This window comes from Panulirus ornatus, chromosome 5 (genome assembly GCF_036320965.1).
Source record: "Panulirus ornatus isolate Po-2019 chromosome 5, ASM3632096v1, whole genome shotgun sequence".
Classification (NCBI taxonomy): domain Eukaryota; kingdom Metazoa; phylum Arthropoda; class Malacostraca; order Decapoda; family Palinuridae; genus Panulirus; species Panulirus ornatus.
Genome location: NC_092228.1, coordinates 47629433 through 47649560, shown reverse-complemented (window position 1 = coordinate 47649560; position 20128 = coordinate 47629433). Strand labels below are relative to the sequence as shown.

The 20128-nt window shown below is 42.5% G+C and overlaps 1 protein-coding gene across 1 annotated transcript in view; it reads right to left on the bottom strand.

Annotated features, from left to right (window-relative positions):
• Positions 1–20128, bottom strand: part of Mms19 (MMS19 nucleotide excision repair protein) — a 561976-nt gene that overhangs the window by 342740 nt on the left and 199108 nt on the right. The window contains 1 exon segment of the mRNA XM_071662204.1: positions 14514–14626. Coding sequence (XP_071518305.1) covers positions 14514–14626 — 113 coding nt within the window.

The window sequence follows — 20128 nt, the reverse complement described above, 5'->3', positions numbered from 1 at the left end:
GGGGGTTGGGCCATTTCTTTCGTCTGTTTCCTTGCGCTACCTCGCAAACGCGGGAGACAGCGACAAAGTATAAAAAAAAAAAAAAAAAAAAAATATATATATATATTATCCCTGGGGATAGGGGTGAAAGAATACTTCCCACGCATTCCTCGCGTGTCGTAGAAAGCGACTAGAGGGGACAGGAGCGGGGGGGCCAGAAATCCTCCCCTCCTTGTATTTTTTAACTTTCTAAAATGGGAAACAGAAGAAGGAGTCACGCGGGGAATGCTCATCCTCCTCAAAGGCTCAGAGTGGGGTGCCTAAATGTGTGTGGATGTAACCAAGATGTGAAAAAAGGAGAGACAGGTAGTATGTTTGAGGAAAGGAACCTGGATGTTTTGGCTCTGAGTGAAACGAAGCTCAAGGGTAAAGGGGAAGAGTGGTTTGGGAATGTCTGGGGAGTAAAGTCAAGGGTTAGTGAGAAGACAAGAGCAAGGGAAGGAGTAGCAATACTCCTGAAACAGGAGTTGTGGGAGTATGTGATAGAATGTAAGAAAGTAAATTCTCGATTAATATGGGTAAAACTGAAAGTTGATGGAGAGAGATGGGTGATTATTGGTGCATATGCATCTGGGCATGAGAAGAAAGATCATGAGAGGCAAGTGTTTTGGGAGCAGCTGAATGAGTGTGTTAGTGGTTTTGATGCACGAGACCGGGTTATAGTGATGGGTGATTTGAATGCAAAGGTGAGTAATGTGGCAGTTGAGGGAATAATTGGTATACATGGGGTGTTCAGTGTTGTAAATGGAAATGGTGAAGAGCTTGTAGATTTATGTGCTGAAAAAGGACTGATGATTGGGAATACCTGGTTTAAAAAGCGAGATATACATAAGTATACTTATGTAAGTAGGAGAGATGGCCAGAGAGCGTTATTGGATTACGTGTTAATTGACAGGCGCACGAAAGAGAGACTTTTGGATGTTAATGTGCTGAGAGGTGCAACTGGAGGGATGTCTGATCATTATCTTGTGGAGGCTAAGGTGAAGATTTGTATGGGTTTTCAGAAAAGAAGAGTGAATGTTGGGGTGAAGAGGGTGGTGAGAGTAAGTGAGCTTGGGAAGGAGACTTGTGTGAGGAGGTACCAGGAGAGACTGAGTACAGAATGGAAAAAGGTGAGAACAATGGAAGTAAGGGGAGTGGGGGATGAATGGGATGTATTTAGGGAATCAGTGATGGATTGCGCAAAAGATGCTTGTGGCATGAGAAGAGTGGGAGGTGGGTTGATTAGAAAGGGTAGTGAGTGGTGGGATGAAGAAGTAAGAGTATTAGTGAAAGAGAAGAGAGAGGCATTTGGACGATTTTTGCAGGGAAAAAATGCAATTGAGTGGGAGATGTATAAAAGAAAGAGACAGGAGGTCAAGAGAAAGGTGCAAGAGGTGAAAAAAAGGGCAAATGAGAGTTGGGGTGAGAGAGTATCATTAAAATTTAGGGAGAACAAAAAGATGTTCTGGAAGGAGGTAAATAAAGTGCGTAAGACAAGGGAGCAAATGGGAACTTCAGGGAAGGGCACAAATGGGGAGGTGATAACAAGTAGTGGTGATGTGAGAAGGATATGGAGTGAGTATTTTGAAGGTTTGTTGAATGTGTTTGGTGATAGAGTGGCAGATATAGGGTGTTTTGGTCGAGGTGGTGTGCAAAGTGAGAGGGTTAGGGAAAATGATTTGGTAAACAGAGAAGAGGTAGTAAAAGCTTTGCGGAAGATGAAAGCCGGCAAGGCAGCAGGTTTGGATGGTATTGCAGTGGAATTTATTAAAAAAGGGGGTGACTGTATTGTTGACTGGTTGGTAAGGTTATTTAATGTATGTATGACTCATGGTGAGGTGCCTGAGGATTGGCGGAATGCGTGCATAGTGTCATTGTACAAAGGCAAAGGGGATAAGAGTGAGTGCTCAAATTACAGAGGTATAAGTTTGTTGAGTATTCCTGGTAAATTATATGGGAGGATATTGATTGAGAGGGTGAAGGCATGTACAGAGCATCAGATTGGGGAAGAGCAGTGTGGTTTCAGAAGTGGTAGAGGATGTGTGGATCAGGTGTTTGCTTTGAAGAATGTATGTGAGAAATACTTAGAAAAGCAAATGGATTTGTATGTAGCATTTATGGATCTGGAGAAGGCATATGATAGAGTTGATAGAGATGCTCTGTGGAAGGTATTAAGAATATATGGTGTGGGAAGCAAGTTGTTAGAAGCAGTGAAAAGTTTTTATCGAGGATGTAAGGCATGTGTACGTGTAGGAAGAGAGGAAAGTGATTGGTTCTCAGTGAATGTAGGTTTGCGGCAGGGGTGTGTGATGTCTCCATGGTTGTTTAATTTGTTTATGGATGGGGTTGTTAGGGAGGTGAATGCAAGAGTTTTGGAAAGAGGGGCAAGTATGAAGTCTGTTGGGGATGAGAGAGCTTGGGAAGTGAGTCAGTTGTTGTTCGCTGATGATACAGCGCTGGTGGCTGATTCATGTGAGAAACAGCAGAAGCTGGTGACTGAGTTTGGTAAAGTGTGTGAAAGAAGAAAGTTAAGAGTAAATGTGAATAAGAGCAAGGTTATTAGGTACAGTAGGGTTGAGGGTCAAGTCAATTGGGAGGTGAGTTTGAATGGAGAAAAACTGGAGGAAGTGAAGTGTTTTAGATATCTGGGAGTGGATCTGGCAGTGGATGGAACCATGGAAGCGGAAGTGGATCATAGGGTGGGGGAGGGGGCGAAAATTCTGGGAGCCTTGAAGAATGTGTGGAAGTCGAGAACATTATCTCGGAAAGCAAAAATGGGTATGTTTGAAGGAATAGTGGTTCCAACAATGTTGTATGGTTGCGAGGCGTGGGCTATGGATAGAGTTGTGCGCAGGAGGATGGATGTGCTGGAAATGAGATGTTTGAGGACAATGTGTGGTGTGAGGTGGTTTGATCGAGTAAGTAACGTAAGGGTAAGAGAGATGTGTGGAAATAAAAAGAGCGTGGTTGAGAGAGCAGAAGAGGGTGTTTTGAAATGGTTCGGGCACATGGAGAGAATGAGTGAGGAAAGATTGACCAAGAGAATATATGTGTCGGAGGTGGAGGGAACGAGGAGAAGAGGGAGACCAAATTGGAGGTGGAAAGATGGAGTGAAAAAGATTTTGTGTGATCGGGGCCTGAACATGCAGGAGGGTGAAAGGAGGGCAAGGAATAGAGTGAATTGGAGCGATGTGGTATACCGGGGTTGACGTGCTGTCAGTGGATTGAATCAAGGCATGTGAAGCGTCTGGGGTAAACCATGGAAAGCTGTGTAGGTATGTATATTTGCGTGTGTGGACGTATGTATATACATGTGTATGGGGGTGGGTTGGGCCATTTCTTTTGTCTGTTTCCTTGCGCTACCTCGCAAACGCGGGAGACAGCGACAAAGCAAAAAAAAAAAAAAAAATCTCTTTTCAAACCAGGTATTCCCAATCACCGGTCTTTTTTCAGCACACAAATTTACAAGCTCTTCACCCATTCCATTTACAACATCAATTATACCTTCAACTGCAACATTACTCACCTCCGCATTGAAATCACTTATCACTATAACCCGGTCATCAAAGCTGCAAACACACTCACTCAGCTGCTCTCAAAACACTTGCCTCTCACGATCTTTCTTCTCATGACCAGGTGCATAGGCACCAATAATCACCCATCTCTCTCTATCCACTTTCAGTTCTACTGAAATCAATCTGGAATTTACTCCCACATCTCCTGCTTCAGGAGTAGTGCTACTCCTTGCTTAGCTCTTGTCCTCTCACCAACCCTTGACTTTACTCCCAAGACTTTCCCAAACCAGTCTTCCCCTTTACCCTTGAGCTTCATTTCACTCAAGAGCCAGAACATCCAGGTTTCTTTCCTCATACATACTACCTATCTCTCCTTTCTTAAGAACTTGGTTACATTCACACACCCCAATCTGAGCCTTCGAAGAGGATGAGCACTCCCCGCTTTACTCCTTCTGTTTCCCTTTTTAGAAATTTTGATATGGAGAGGGGTTCCAGCCTCCCACTCCTGCCCCCTTTAGTTGCCTTCTATACCACGTGGGGAATATGTGGGAAGTATTCTTTTTCTCCTATCCCCATAGGAACCTGATATACAATATTGTTCTAATTCACTCTATTCCTTGCATGCCTCTCTCACACACACACACCCCTGTATGCTCAGGCCCCAATTACTCAAAATCTTTTTCACTCCATCCTTCCACCTCCAATTTGGGTTGCTCCTCCTTGTACCCTCCACTTCAGACACATGTATTCTTTGTCAACCTTTCCTTACACATTCTTTCCATATGTCTAAACATTTCAACACACTCTCTTCTGCTCTTCAACCACATTCTTTTTATTACCACATCTCTCTTATCCTTTCATGACTTACTTGATCAAACCACCTCACCACATACTGTCCTTAAACACTTCCTTTCCAATACATCCACCCTCCACCGTACATCCTTATCTATAGCCCATGACTCGCAACCATATAATATTGTTGAAACTACTATTCCTTCAAACATACCTATTCTTGCTCTCTGAGATAACATTCTCTCTTTCCACACATTCTTCATCATCTCCCAGAACCTCTGACCCCTCCCTCACCCCATGACTCACTTCCACTTCCATGGTTCAATTCGCTGCTAATTCCACTCCCAGATATCTAAAACATATCTCTTCTTCCAATTTTTCTCTGTTGAAAATTACATCCCAACTACCTTGCCCCTTAACTCTGCTGAACCTAAAACTTTTGTCAGATTCACATTTACTCACAACTTTCTCCTTTCACACACTTTTCCAAACTCATTCACAAACTATTGCAGTATCTCACTCAAATCAGCCACCAGTGCTGTATTATTGGAGAACAACAACTGACTCACTTCCCAAGTGGTCTCATCCGAAACAGACTGCATCCTCGCCCCTCTCTCCAAACCTTTTGCATTCACCTCCATCACCATCCCATCCATAAACAAATTAAACAACCATGGGGATATTACACACCCATGCTAAAGACTAACCTTCGGTGGGAACTAATTGTGCTCCTCCCTTCCTATTCATACACATGCCTTACATCCTTAATAAAAACTTCTCACACCTTCTAGCAGCTTACCTCCCACACTACATACTCTTAAGACCTTCTTCAAAGCATCTCTGTCAACCATGCCATATGCCTTCTCCAGATCCATAAATGCTCCATACAAATCCATCCATTTTTCTAAGTATTTCTCACAATCCATTTTTCTAAGTATTTCTCACAATCATTCTTCAAAGCAAACACCTGATCCACACATCCTCTACCACTTCTGAAACTACACAGGTATTCCCAGCCACAAGTCTTTTTTCAGCACACGAACCCACAAGCTTTTCATCCTTTCCATTCACAACACTGAATACCTCATGTGCAGCAATTATACCCTCAACTGCCACACTATTCACCATCACATTCAAATCACCCATCACTAATATCTGCTCTTGTGCACCAAAACTGCTGACACACTCACTCAGGTGCTCCCAAAACACTTGCCTCTCAAAATCTTTCTTCTCGTGACCTAGTACATAAACACCAATAATCACCCATCTCTCGCCATTCACTTTCAGTACTATCCACATCAACCTAGAATCTACTTCCTTACACTCTATCACACACTCACACAACTCCTGCATCAGGAGCAGTGCTATTCCTTCCTTAGCTTTTGTCCTCTCACCAAGGTCTGACTTTACTCCCAAGACATTTCCAAATCATTCTTCCCCTTTATCCTTGAGCTTCATTTCACTAAGGGCCAGAACATCCAAGTTTCTTTCCTCAAACATACTACCTATCTCTACTTTCTTCTCATCTTGGTTATATCCACACACATTCAGACACCCCTATCTGAGCCTTCAAGAAGGATGAGCATTCCAGACTTGACTCCTTCAAATGTTTCCTCTTTTAGAAACTGAAATACAAGGGGAGGGTTTCCAACCCCCCCTCCCCACTCCTGCCCCTTTAGTTGCCTTCTACAACATGCAGGGAATATATGGGAAGTATTCCTTCTCCCCTATCCCCAGGGATAAAATATGTGGGAATCATTATTTCTCCCCTATCCCCAGGAATGTATGGACTGAAGCAGGGCATGTGAAACATCTGGGTTAAACCATGGAAAGTTCTGTGAGGCCTGGATGTGGATAGGGAGTTGTGGTTTCAGTGCATTACACATGACAGATAGAGACTGTGAGTATGAATGTGGCCTTTTCTCTCTGGTTTCCTGGTGCTACCTCTCTGAACCAGGGGTGCCGATGCTGTTTCCTCTGTGTGTGTGTGTGTGTGTGTGTGTGTGTGTGTGTGTGGGGGGGGGGGGGGGCAGGAATGGATGGAGACAAGCACACTTCCTGTGGCAAGTTAAGGATGGGGTATCTCAAGAGGTGTTGGCAAGGAACCCTAATTTTCCCATTTACTCTTAGGTCCACTTTGTGTGTGGATTCACTGGCACATACTTTTCTAGAAATACTTTCTTACACTAACTGGATGAAAGGGGTAATAAAATCAAGCTTTGTATATCTAGAGGCATCATCTTCCGAGGTGTATGCACCATTGTTTCTATACTTTTTCATGCCTTTATCTTTGGATTTTTCAATACAAGTTCTCACTTACTTGGAGCAGTATATCCTCTCCCATCTATTTTTGGTTTCATCCTTTACTTTCTTACACTTACACTGCAAGTTTTTTAAACAAGGGTTTTGACTTGGCCTATGCTTATACTGAGCAATTCATCCATAATGATGCTCCTCCTGTGTGAAAAAACTTACCAAATATCTCTACATCATATGTTACTGTGAAAAATATTCAAAACAAGTAGTATACTTTCTTCTGTATTGGTGAAGGACAGACCTAGCTGGCAGCGTGAATGCTCTATATTTATGTAGGTATGTGATGATTACACTTTTTCCTGATGTGATTTTGTTCTATGTACACCTAAACACATTATACACTTCTTTCCCATGAGTGATGTTTATATATCCCATGCATATTATGTACTTTTTACACATTAATCATACATTACACATTATTTACATTTCTACATATGTGTACAGAGAACATTATCTACATGATTAAATAAAATATAATTTTCAGCAAAAATAAGACAGTTATAATCTCTCTGATGATCTATGGGTGACAATGTGTGATATCATTTCCAGTCAGGTTGTTAGGTTGCTGGTGACATCCTGTCACTAGAAGATGGAATAAAGCATCAACTATGAATTAAAATGAGGATGGGAAACATTCATTATGCAAGGCAAATACTGGCCACTGAGGGTGTTATAAGTAAAGAAAGGCACAACATATTGTACTATCTATCTTTCTCCTTCATATATGTTCGGTCCTCCATGGTTCCTTTGATTCATTCCAAAAAGTATTTTGGCTTGACTCTAGCTCATTGTCATATCTTGGTCATGTGTCTGTCTCCAATCAATGCCATTAAATCTATTTCTTGATTTTTCACTGCTTTCTTTTCTTTTTCTCTTAACATTCATCCTCCTTATTTTTGGCAGGCACAGAAATCTCCACTCAATCATGCATCTAAATCTCCACCAATCACTTCACTTGCCTTCAATGAAATATTACATATCATTTTCAACCTTTTCTAAAACATTTCAAATAGTTCTTGTGAAATAATCACTGACTTTTTCTGCATAACAGGGAAACTCAAAGGAATACAAGTTTACACTAAAAGAAAAAACAGAAGAAGGAGTCACGCAGGGAGTGCTCATCTTCCTCAAAGGCTCAGATTGGGTATCTAAGATGAGAAAGAAGAAGAGATAGGTAGTATGTTTAAGGAAAAGAACCTGGATGTCTTGGCTCTGAGTGAAATGAAGCTCAAGGATAAATGGGAAGAGTGGTTTGGGAATGTCTTGAGTGTAAAGTCAGGGGATGGTGAGAGGACAACAGCAAAGGAAGGAGTAGCACTACTCCTGAAACAGGAGTTGTGGGAGTATGTGATAGAGTGTAAGAAAGTAAACTCTAAATTGATATGGGTAAAACTCAAAGTCGATGGAGAGAGATGGGTGATTATTGGTGCATATGCACCTGAGCATTTAAAGAAAGATCATGAGAGGCAAGTGTTTTCGGAGCAGCTCAGTGAGTGTGTTAGCAGTTTTGATGCAAGAGACCGGGTTACAATGATGGGTGATTTGAATGCAAAGGTGAGTAATGTAGTAGTTGAGGGAATAATTGGTGCACATGGGGTGTTCAGTGTTGTAAATGGAAATGGTGAAGAGCTTGTAGATTTGTGTGCTGAAAAAGGACTGGTGATTGGGAATACCTAGTATAAAAAGAGAGATATACATAAGTGAACTTCAGTGAAGGGGTCTAATGGGGAGGTGATAACAAGTAGTGGTGATGTGAGAAGGAGGTGGAGTGAGTATTTTGAAGTTTTGTTGAATGTGTTTGATGACAGAGTGGCAGATATAGGGTGTTTTGGTCGAAGTGGTGCGCAAAGTGAGAGGGTTAGGGAAAATGATTTGGTAAACAGAGAAGAGGTAGTAAAGGCTTTACGGAAGATGAAAGCCGGCAAGGCAGCAGGTTTGGATGGTATTGCAGTGGAATTTATAAAAAAAGGGGGTGACTGTGTAGTTGACTGGTTAGTAAGGTTATTTAATGTATGTATGATTCATGGTAAGGTGCCTAAGGATTGGCGAAATGCTTGCATAGTGCCATTGTACAAAGGCAAAGGGGACAAAAGTGAGTGCTCAAATTACAGAGGTATAAGGTTGTTGAGTATTCCTGGTAAATTATACGGGAGGGTATTGATTGAGAGGGTGAAGGCATGTACAGAGCATCAGACTGGGGAAGAGCAGTGTGGTTTTAGAAGTGGTAGAGGATGTGTGGATCAGGTGTTTGCTTTGACGAATGTATGTGAGAAATACTTAGAAAAGCAAATGGATTTGTATGTAGCATTTATGGATCTGGAGAAGGCATATGATAGAGTTGATAGAGATGCTCTGTGGAAGGTATTAAGAATATATGGTGTGGGAGGCAAGTTGTTTGAAGCAGTGAAAAGTTTTTATCGAGGACGTAAGGCATGTGTACGTGTAGGAAGAGAGGAAAGTGATTGGTTCTCAGTGAATGTAGGTTTGCGGCAGGGGTGTGTGATGTCTCCATGGTTGTTTAATTTGTTTATGGATGGGGTTGTTAGGGAGGTGAATGCAAGAGTTTTGGAAAGAGAGGCAAATATGCAGTCTGTTGTGGATGAGAGGGCTTGGGAAGTGAGTCAGTTGTTGTACGCTGATGATACGGCGCTGGTGGCTGATTCATGTGAGAAACTGCAGAGGCTGGTGACTGAGTTTGGTAAAGTGTGTGAAAGAAGAAAGTTGAGAGTAAAATGCGAATAAGAGCAAGGTTATTAGGTACAGTAGGGTTGAGGGTCAAGTCAATTGGGAGGTAAGTTTGAATGGAGAAAAACTGGAGGAAGTGAAGTGTTTTAGATATCTGGGAGTGGATTTGGCAGCAGATGGAACCATCTAAGTGGAAGTGAATCATAGGGTGGAGGAGGGGGTGAAAGTTCTGGGAGCCTTGAAGAATGTGTGGAAGTCGAGAACATTATCTCGGAAAGCAAAAATGGGTATGTTTGAAGGAATAGTGGTTCCAACAATGTTGTATGGTTGTGAGGCATGGGCTACGGATGGAGTTGTGCGGAGGAGGGTGGATGTGCTGGAAATGAGATGTTTGAGAACAATATGTGGTGTGAGGTGGTTTGATCGAGTAAGTAATAATAGGGTAAGAGGGATGTGTGGTAATAAAAAGAGTGTGGTTGAGAGAGCAGAAGAGGGTGTTTTGAAATAGTTTGGTCACATGGAGAGAATGAGTGAGGAAAGATTGACCAAGAGGATATATGTGTTAGAGGTGGAGGGAACGAGGAGAAGTGGGAGACCAAATTGGAGGTGGAAAGATGGAGTGAAAAAGATTTTGAATGATCGGGGCCTGAACATGCAGGAGGGTGAAAGGCGTGCAAGGAATAGAGTGAATTGGAACGATGTGGTATACCGGGGTCGACGTGCTGTCAATGGATTGAAACAGGGCATGTGAAGCATCTGGGGTAAACCAGATGAAACAGTATGAAATATGTACATGTGTATATATGTATATATGTAAAACAGTATGAAATATGTACATGTGTATATATGTATATGTCTGTGTGTGTATATATATATGTATATGTTGAGATGTATAGGTATGTATATTTGCGTGTGTGGACGTGTATGTATATACATGTGTATGTGGGTGGGTTGGGCCATTCTTTCATATGTTTCCTTGCGCTACCTCACTAATGCAGGAGACAGCGACTAAGCAAAATAAATAAATAAAAAATAATACATAAGTATACATATGTAAGTAGGAGAGATGGCCAGAGAGCATTATTGGATTACGTGTTAATTGATAGGCACGTGAAAGAGAGACTTTCAGATGACACAGTGCTGAGAGGTGCAACTAGAGGGATGTCTGATTATTATCTTGTGGAGGCGAAGGTGAAAATTTGTAGAGGTTTTCAGAAAAGAAGAGAGAATGTTGGGGTGAAGAGAGTGGTGAGAGTAAGTGAGCTTGGGAAGGAGACTTGCGTGAGGAAGTACCAGGAGAGACTGAGCGCAGAATGGAAAAAGGTGAGTGCAAAGGTTGTAAGGGAAGTGGGGGAGGAATAGGATGTATTTAGGGAAGCAGTGATGGCTTGCGCAAAAGATGCTTGTGACATGAGAAGCATGGGAGGTGGACAGATTAGAAAGGTTAGTGAGTGGTGGGATGAAGAGGTAAGATTATAAGTGACTGAGAAGAGAGAGGCATTGAACAATTTTTGCAGGGAAATAGTGTAAATGACTGGGACATGTATAAAAAAATGAGGCAGGTCAAGAGAAAGTTCAAGAGGTGAAAATGGGGGCAAATGAGAGTTGGGGTGAGAGAGAATCATTAAATTTTAGGGAAAATAAAAAGATGTTTTGGAAGGAGGTATACAATATAAAGTGCGTAAGACACGAGAACAAATGGGAACATCAGTGAAGGGGCTAATGGGGAGGTAATAACAAGTAGTGGTGATGTGAGAAGGAGATGGAGTGAGTATTTTCAAGTTTGTTGAATGTGTTAGATGACAGACTGGCAGATTTAGGGTGTTTTGGTCGAGGTAGTGTGCAAAGTGAGAGGGTCAGGGAGAATGATTTGGTAAACAGAAAAGAGGTAGTGACAGCTTTGTGGAAGGTAAAAGCTGGCAAGGCGGCGGGTTTAGATGGTATTGCAGTGGAATTTACTAAAAAAGGGGGTGACTGTGTTGTTGACTGGTTCACGAGGATATTCAATGTATGTATGGCTCATGGTGAGGTGCCTGAGGATTGGCGGAATGCGTGCATAGTGCCATTGTACAAAGGAAATGGGGATAAAGGTGAGTGTTCAAATTAGAGAGGTATAGGTTTGTTGAGTATTCCTGGGAAATTATATGGGAGGGTACTGATTGAGGGGGTGAAGGCATGTACAGAGCATCAGATTGGGGAAGAGCAGCATGGTCCCAAAAGTGGTAGAGGATGTGTGGATCAGGTGTTTGCTTTGAAGAATATATGTGAGAAATCCTTAGAAAAACAAATGGATTTGTATGTAACATTTATGGATCTGCAGAAGACATACGATAGAGTTGATAGAGATGCTCTGTGGAGGGTGTTAAGAGTACATGGTGTGGGGGGCAAGTTGCTAGAAGCAGTGAAAAGTTTTTATCGAGGATGTAAGGCATGTGTACAAGTAGGGAGAGAGGATAGTGATTGGTTCTCAGTGAATGTTGGTTTGCGGCAGGGGTGCATGATGTCTCCATGGTTGTTAAATGTGTTTATGGATGGCGTTGTTAGGGAGGTGAATGCAAGAGTTTTGGAGAGAGGGGCAAGTATTCAGTCTGTTGTGGATGAGAGGGCTTGGGAAGTGAGTCAGTTGTTGTTCGATGATGATACAGCACTGGTGGGTGATTCGGGTGAGAAAGTGCAGAAGCTGGTAACTGAGTTTGGTGAAGTGTGTGAAAGAAGAAAGCTGAGAGTGAATGTAAATAAGAGCATGGTTATTAGGTACAGTAAGGTTAAGGGGTAAGTCAACTGGGAGGTAAGTTTGAATGGAGATAAACTGGAGGAAGTAAAGTGTTTTAGATATCTGGGAGTGGATCTGGCAGCGGATGGAACCATGGAAGCAGAAGTGAGTCACAGGGTGGGGGAGGGGGCAAAAGTTCTGGAAGCATTAAAAAATGTGTGGAAGGCGAGAACATTATCTCGGAAAGCAAAAATGGTTATGTTTGAAGGAATAGTGGTTCCAACAATGTTATATGGTTGCGAGGCGTGGGCTATAGATAGGGTTGTGCGCAGGAGGGTGGATGTGTTGGAAATGAGATGTTTGAGGACAATATGTGGTGTGAGGTGGTTTGATCGAGTAAGTAATGAAAGGGTAAGAGAGATGTGTGGTAATGAAAAGAGTGTGGTTGAGAGAGCAGAAGAGGGTGTATTGAAATGGTTTGGTCACATGGAGAGAATGAATGAGGAAAGATTGACCAAGAGGATATATGTGTCAGAGGTGGAGGGAATGAGGAGGAGTGGGAGACCAAATTGGAGGTGGAAAGATGGAGTGAAAAAGATTTTGAGCAATCAAGGCCTGAACATGCAGGAGGGTGAAAGGCGTGCAAGGAATAGAGTGAATTGGAACGATGTGGTATACTGGGGTCAACATGATGTCAATGGATTGAACCAGGGCATGTGAAGCGTCTAGGGTAAACCATGGAAAGTGTTGTGGGGGTTGGATGTGGAAATGGAGCTGTGGTTTCAATGCATTATACATGACAGCTAGAGACTGAGTGTGAACGAATGTGGGGGGAGGGGGGTTGTCATTTCATGTGTGGCTGGGTGGTGTCGGGAATGAATGAAGGCAGCAAGTATGAATTATGTACGTTATTTTAATATATTTCATTTTGCTTTGTCGCTGTCTCCCGCGATAGCAAGGTAGCGCAAGGAAACAGACAAAAGAATTTTCACTGCTTCTAACAACTTGCCTCCCACAACATATATTCTTAATACCTTCCACAGAGCATCTCTATCAACTCTATCATATGCCTTCTCCAGATCCATAAATGCTACATACAAATCCATTTGCTTTTCTAAGTATTTCTCACATACATTCTTCAAAGCAAACACCTGATCCACACATCCTCTACCACTTCTGAAACCACACTGCTCTTCCCCAGTCTGATGCTCTGTACATGCCTTCATCCTCTCAATACCCTCCCATATAATTTACCAGGAATACTGAACAAACTTATACCTCTGTAATCTGAGCAGTCACCTTTGTCCCCTTTGCCTTTGTACAATGGCACTATGCAAGCATTCCACCAATCCTCAGGCACCTCACCATGAATCATAAATACACTAAATAACCTTACCAACCAGTCAACAATACAGTCACCTCCTTTTTTAATAAATCCCACTGCAATGGCATCCAAACCCGCTGTCTTGCCGGCTTTCATCTTCCGCAAAGCTTTTACTACCTCTTCCCTGTTTACCAAATCATCCTCCCTAACCCACTCACTTTGCACACCACCTCGACCAAAGCACCCTATATCTGCCATTCTATCATCAAACACATTCAACAAACCTTCAAAATACTCACTCCATCTCCTTCTCACATCACCACTACTTGTTATCACCTCCCCATTAGCCCCCTCACTGAAGTTCCCATTTGTTCCCTTGTTTTACGCACTTTATTTACCTCCTTCCAAAACATCTTTTTATTCTCCCTAAAACTTAATGATACTCTCTCACCCCAACTCTCATTTGCCCTTTTTCACCTCTTGCACCTTTCTCTTGACCTCCTGCCTCTTTCTTTTATACATCTCCAAGTCATTTGCATTATTTCCCTGCAAAAATCATACAAATGCCTCTCTCTTCTCTTTCACTATTAATCTTACTTCTTCATCCCACCACTCACTACCCTTTCTAATCTGCCCACCTCCCACACTTCTCATGCCACAAGCATCTTTTGCGCAAGCCATCACTGCTTCCCTAAATACATCCCATTCCTCCCCCACTCCCCTTACCTCCTTTGTTCTCACCTTTTTCCATTCTGTACTCAGTCTCTCCTGGTACTTCCTCACACAAGTCTCCTTCCCAAGCTCACTTACTTTCACCACTCTCTTCACCCCAACACCCCAACATGAGTATGTATATATGTATATATGTATATGTATATGTCAGTGTATGTATATATAGGTATACATTGAAATGTATAGGTATGTATATGTGTGTGTGTGTGTGTGTGTGTGTGTGTGTGTGTGTGTGTGTGTGTGTGTGTGTGTGTGTGTGTGTGGACGTGTATGTATATACATGTGTATGGGGGTGGGATGAGCCATTCTTTCACCTGTTTCCTTGCGCTACCTCACTAACGCGGGAGACAGCAACAAAGTATAATGAATAAATAAATAAATACTAAAAATGCAAGGATGCACATGCAAACTTTACCGTTTCACATATTGTCTGAGCAGGAGCCTGTGCAGCAACAACCAAAGCAAGCAGTAACTGGGCACTTGGAAACATTAGACGTTGTTCTGGTGCTGTAAGGTGACCAACACATTCTGCAATTACAAAATTACTCTAAAAAGTAAGTAATGATAGGGTAAGAGAGATGCATCAAAATAAAAAGTGTGTGGCTGAGAGAGCAGAAGATGGTGTGTTGAAATGAACCAGACATATGGAGAGAATGAGTGACGAAAGGGTGACAGAAAAGATCTTTGTGTCAGAGGTGGAGGGAACAACGAGAAGCAGGAGACCAAAATGGAGGTGGAAGGGTGGAGTGAAAAATATTTTGAGCGACTGGGGCCTGAACATACAGGAGGGTGAGAGGTGTGCAAGGAATAGAATGAATTACAACAATGTGGTATACCATGTTTGACATGATGTCAGTGGACTGAACCAGGGTATGAGAAATGTCTGGGGTAAACCATGGAAAGGTCTGTGGGGTCTGGATGAGGATAGGGAGCTATGGTTTCTGTGCATTACACATGAAAACTAGAGACTGAGTGTGAACGAATGTAGCAGCAATGTTCTTTCCTGTGGGATGGGGGTAGCACCAGGAATGGATGAAGGCAAGCAAGTATGAAGATGCACATGTGTAAATATGTATATGTCTGTATATGTGCATGTATATGTTGATATGTACATGTATGTATATGAGCGAGTATGGGCATTTATCTGTATATATATGTGTGTATGAGTGGATGGTCCATTCTTCTTCTGTTTCCTGGTGCTACCTTGCTGATGCGGGAAACAGCGATCAAGTACAATAATAACAAAAATGATGATGATAATAGTATATAGGGATAAGGGAGAAAGAATACTTCCCATGTATTCCCCGCATGTCATAGAAGGCGACTAAAGGAGGCAGGTGTGGGGGGTTTGAAACCCTCCCCACCTTGTATTTAAATTTCTAAAAAGGGAAACAAGAAGGACTCAAGTGGGAAGTGTTCATCCTCCTCAAAGGCTCAGATTAGGGTGTCTGAATGTGTGTGGATGCAACAAAGATGAGAAAAAAGGAGAGATAGGTACTATGTGCGTAAGACAAGGAAGCAAATGGGAACTTCAGTGAAGGGCGCAAATGGGGAGGTGATAACAAGTAGTGGTGATGTGAGAAGGAGATGGAGTGAGTATTCTGAAGGTTTGTTGAATGTGTTTGATGATAGAGTGGCAGATATAGGGTGTTTTGGTCGAGGTGGTGTGCAAAGTGAGAGGGTTAGGGAAAATGATTTGGTAAACAGAGAAGAGGTAGGAAAAGCTTTGCGGAAGATGAAAGCCGGCAAGGCAGCGGGTTTGGATGGTATTGCAGTGGAATTTATTAAAAAAGGGGGTGACTGTATTGTTGACTGGTTGGTAAGGTTATTTAATGTATGTATGACTCATGGTGAGGTGCCTGAGGATTGGCGGAATGCGTGCATAGTGCCACTGTACAAAGGCAAAGGGGAAAAGAGTGAGTGCTCAAATTACAGAGGTATAAGTTTGTTGAGTATTCCTGGTAAATTATATGGGAGGGTATTGATTGAGAGGGTGAAAGCATGTACAGAGCATCAGATTGGGGAAGAGCAGTGTGGTTTCAGAAGTGGTAGAGGATGTGTGGATCAGGTGTTTGCTTTGAAGAATGTATGTAAGAAATACTTAGAAAAGCAAATGGATTTGTATGTAGCATTTATGGATCTGGAGAAGGCATATAATAGAGTTGATAGAGATGCTCTGTGGAAGGTATTAAGAATATATGGTGTGGGAGGAAAGTTGTTAGAAGCAGTGAAAAGTTTTTATCGAGGATGTAAGGCATGTGTACGTGTAGGAAGAGAGGAAAGTGATTGGTTCTCAGTGAATGTAGGTTTGCGGCAGGGGTGTATGATGTCTCCATGGTTGTTTAATTTGTTTATGGATGGGGTTGTTAGGGAGGTGAATGCAAGAGTTTTGGAAAGAGGGGCAAGTATGAAGTCTCTTGGGGATGAGAGAGCTTGGGAAGTGAGTCAGTTGTTGTTCGCTGATGATACAGCGCTGGTGGCTGATTCATGTGAGAAACTGCAGAAGCTGGTGACTGAGTTTGGTAAAGTGTGTGAAAGAAGAAAGTTAAGAGTAAATGTGAATAAGAGCAAGGTTATTAGGTACAGTAGGGTTGAGGGTCAAGTCAATTGGGAGGTGAGTTTGAATGGAGAAAAACTGGAGGAAGTGAAGTGTTTTAGATATCTGGGAGTGGATCTGGCAGCGGATGGAACCATGGAAGCGGAAGTGGATCATAGGGTGGGGGAGGGGGCGAAAATTCTGGGAGCCTTGAAGAATGTGTGGAAGTCGAGAACATTATCTCGGAAAGCAAAAATGGGTATGTTTGAAGGAATAGTGGTTCCAACAATGTTGTATGGTTGCGAGGCGTGGGCTATGGATAGAGTTGTGCGCAGGAGGATGGATGTGCTGGAAATGAGATGTTTGAGGACAATGTGTGGTGTCAGGTGGTTTGATCGAGTAAGTAACGTAAGGGTAAGAGAGATGTGTGGAAATAAAAAGAGCTTGGTTGAGAGAGCAGAAGAGGGTGTTTTGAAATGGTTTGGGCACATGGAGAGAATGAGTGAGGAAAGATTGACCATGAGAATATATGTGTCGGAGGTGGAGGGAACGAGGAGAAGAGGGAGACCAAATTGGAGGTGGAAAGATGGAGTGAAAAAGATTTTGTGTGATCGGGGCCTGAACATGCAGGAGGGTGTAAGGAGGGCAAGGAATAGAGTGAATTGGAGCGATGTGGTATACCGGGGTTGACGTGCTGTCAGTGGATTGAATCAAGGCATGTGAAGTGTCTGGGGAAGGCTGTGTAGGTATGTATATTTGCGTGTGTGGACGTATGTATATACATGTGTATGGGGGTGGGTTGGGCCATTTCTTTCATCTGTTTCCTTGCGCTACCTCGCAAATGCGGGAGACAGCGACAAAGCAAAAAAAAAAAAAAAAAAAAAAAGGTACTATGTTTGTGGGAAGAAACCTGGATGTTCTGACTCTTGAGTGAAATGAAGCTCAAGGGTAAAGGGTAGGAGTGGTTTAGGAAAGTCTTGGGAGTAAAGTCAGGGGTTGGTGAGAGGACAAGAGCTAAGGAAGGAGTAACACTACTCCTGAAGCAGGAGCTATGGGATTATGTGATAGAGTGTAAGGAAGTAAATTCTAGATTGATGTGGGTAAAACTGAAAAAAGGATGGTGAGATGGGTGATCATTGGTGCATATGCATCTGGTCAAGAGAAGGATCATGAAAGGCAGTTTTTTGGTGGGCAACTGAGTGAGTGTGCCAGCAGCTTTGATGCACAAGCCCAGGTTGCAGTGATGGGTAATTTAAATGTAAAGGTGAGTAATGTGGCAGTTAAGGGCACAATTGGTGTACATGGGGTATTCGGTGTTGTGAAAAGAAATGGTGAAGAGCTTGTGGATTTGTGTGCTGAAAAAGGACTGGTGATTGGGAATACATGGTTTAAAAAGAGATATAAGTATATGTATGTGAGCAGAAGAGATGGTCAAAGGGAATTATTGGATTTTATGTTAATTGATAGGCGTGTAAAAGAGAGACTTTTGGATGTTAATGTGCTGAGAGGGACAGCTGGAGGGATCTCTGATCACAATCTTGTGGAGGTGAGGGTGAAGAGTTGCAGAGGTTTCCAGAAAAGAGAGAATGTTGGGGAGAAGAGACTGGTGAGAGTATGTGAGCTTGGAAAGTAGACTTGTGTGAGGAAGTACCAAGAGAGATTAAGTGAAGAATGGCAAAAGGTGAGAGCAAATGACGTGACGGGAGTGGGTGAGGAATGGGATGTATCTGGAGAAGCAGAGATGGCTCACACAAAAGATGCATGAAGTATGAGAAAAGTGGGAGGTAGGCAGATTAGAAAGGGTAGTGAGTGGTGGGATGAAGAAGTAAGGTTGTTAGTGAAAGAGAAAAGAGAGGCATTTGGATGATACTTGCAGGAAAGTAGTGCAAATGACTGGGAGATGTTTAAAAAAAAAGTGGCAGGAGGTCAAGAGAAAGGTGCAAGAGGTGAAAAAGATGGCAAATGAGAGTTGGGGTGAGAGAGTATCACACAATTTCAAAAAGAATAAAAAGATGTTTTGTGAGGTAAATAATCTGGCATAACAAAAGAGAACAAATGGGAACATCAGTGAAGGGGTCAAGTGGGGAGGTAATAACAAGTAGCGATGAGGTGAGAAGGACATGGAGTGAGTATTTTGAAGGTTGTTAAATGTGTTTGATGATAGAGTGGCAGATATAGGGTGTTTTGGTCGGGGTGGTGTGTGAAGAAAGAATGGTTCAATAAAGAGAGAAGAGATAGTGAGAGCTTTGCAGAAGATGAAATCCGGCAAGGCGACAGGTTTGGATGGTATTGCAGTGGAATATATCAAAAAAGGGGGTGACTGTTGTTGATTGGTTGGTAAGGATATTCAATGTATGTATGGATCATGGTGAGATGCCTGAGAATTAAGAGAATGCATGCATAGTGCCATTGTACAAAGGAAAAAAGGGTAAAGGACAGAGGCATAAGTTTGTTGAGTTTTCCTGGGAAAATATATGGGAGGGTATTGATTGAGAGGGTGAAAGCATGTACAGAGCATCAGATTGGGGAAGAGCAGTGTGGTTTCAGAAGTGGTAGAGGATGTGTGGATCAGGTGTTTACTTTGAAGAATGTATGTCAGAAATACCTAGAAAAACAGATGGATTTGCATGTAGCATTTATGTAATTGGGGTTGACAGAGATGCTTTGTGGAAGGTTTTACGAGTGTATGGCGTAGGAGTTGAGTTGCTAGAAGCAGTGAAAAGTTTTTACCAAGGATGTAAGGCATGTGTACAAGTAGGAAGATAGGCAAAAGATTAGTTCCCAATGAGTATTGGTTTGCAACTGGGGTGTGTGATGTCCCTATGGATGTTAAATCTGTTTATTGTTGAGGCGATTATGGAGGTAAATGTAAGAGTTTTGGAGAGAGGGGTGAGTATGCACTCTGTTGTGGATCAGAAGGCCTGGGAATTGAGTCAGTTGTTATTCACCAATGATGCAGCTCTGGTGGCTGATTTGGGTGAGAAACTGCAGAGGTTGGTGAGTAAGTTTGGAAAAGTGTGTGAAAGGAGAAAGCTGAAAGTGTGAATAAGAGCAAGGTTGTTATGTTCAGTTGGGATGAGGGACAAGCTAATTGGGATGTAAGTTTGAATGGAGTAAAATTGGAGGCAGCGAAGGGTTTTAGATATATGGGAGTGGACTTAGCAGCGGTTGGGACCATGGAAGAGGAAGTGAGTCACAGGGTGACGGAGGGGATGAAGGTTTTGGGAGCGATGAAGAATGTGTGGAAGGAAAGAACATTATCTCAGAGAGCAAAAATGGGTATGTTTGAAGGAATGGTGGTTCCAACAATGTTATATGGTTGTGAGGCAAGGGCTACAGATAGGGTTGTACAGAGGAGCGTGGATGTGTTGGAAATGACATGTTTAAGGACAATATTTGGTGTAAGGTAGCTTGATTAAGTAATGAAAGGGTAAAAGACATGTGAGAGAATAAAAAGAGTGTGGTGGAGATAGCAGAAGAGGGTGTGTTGTAGT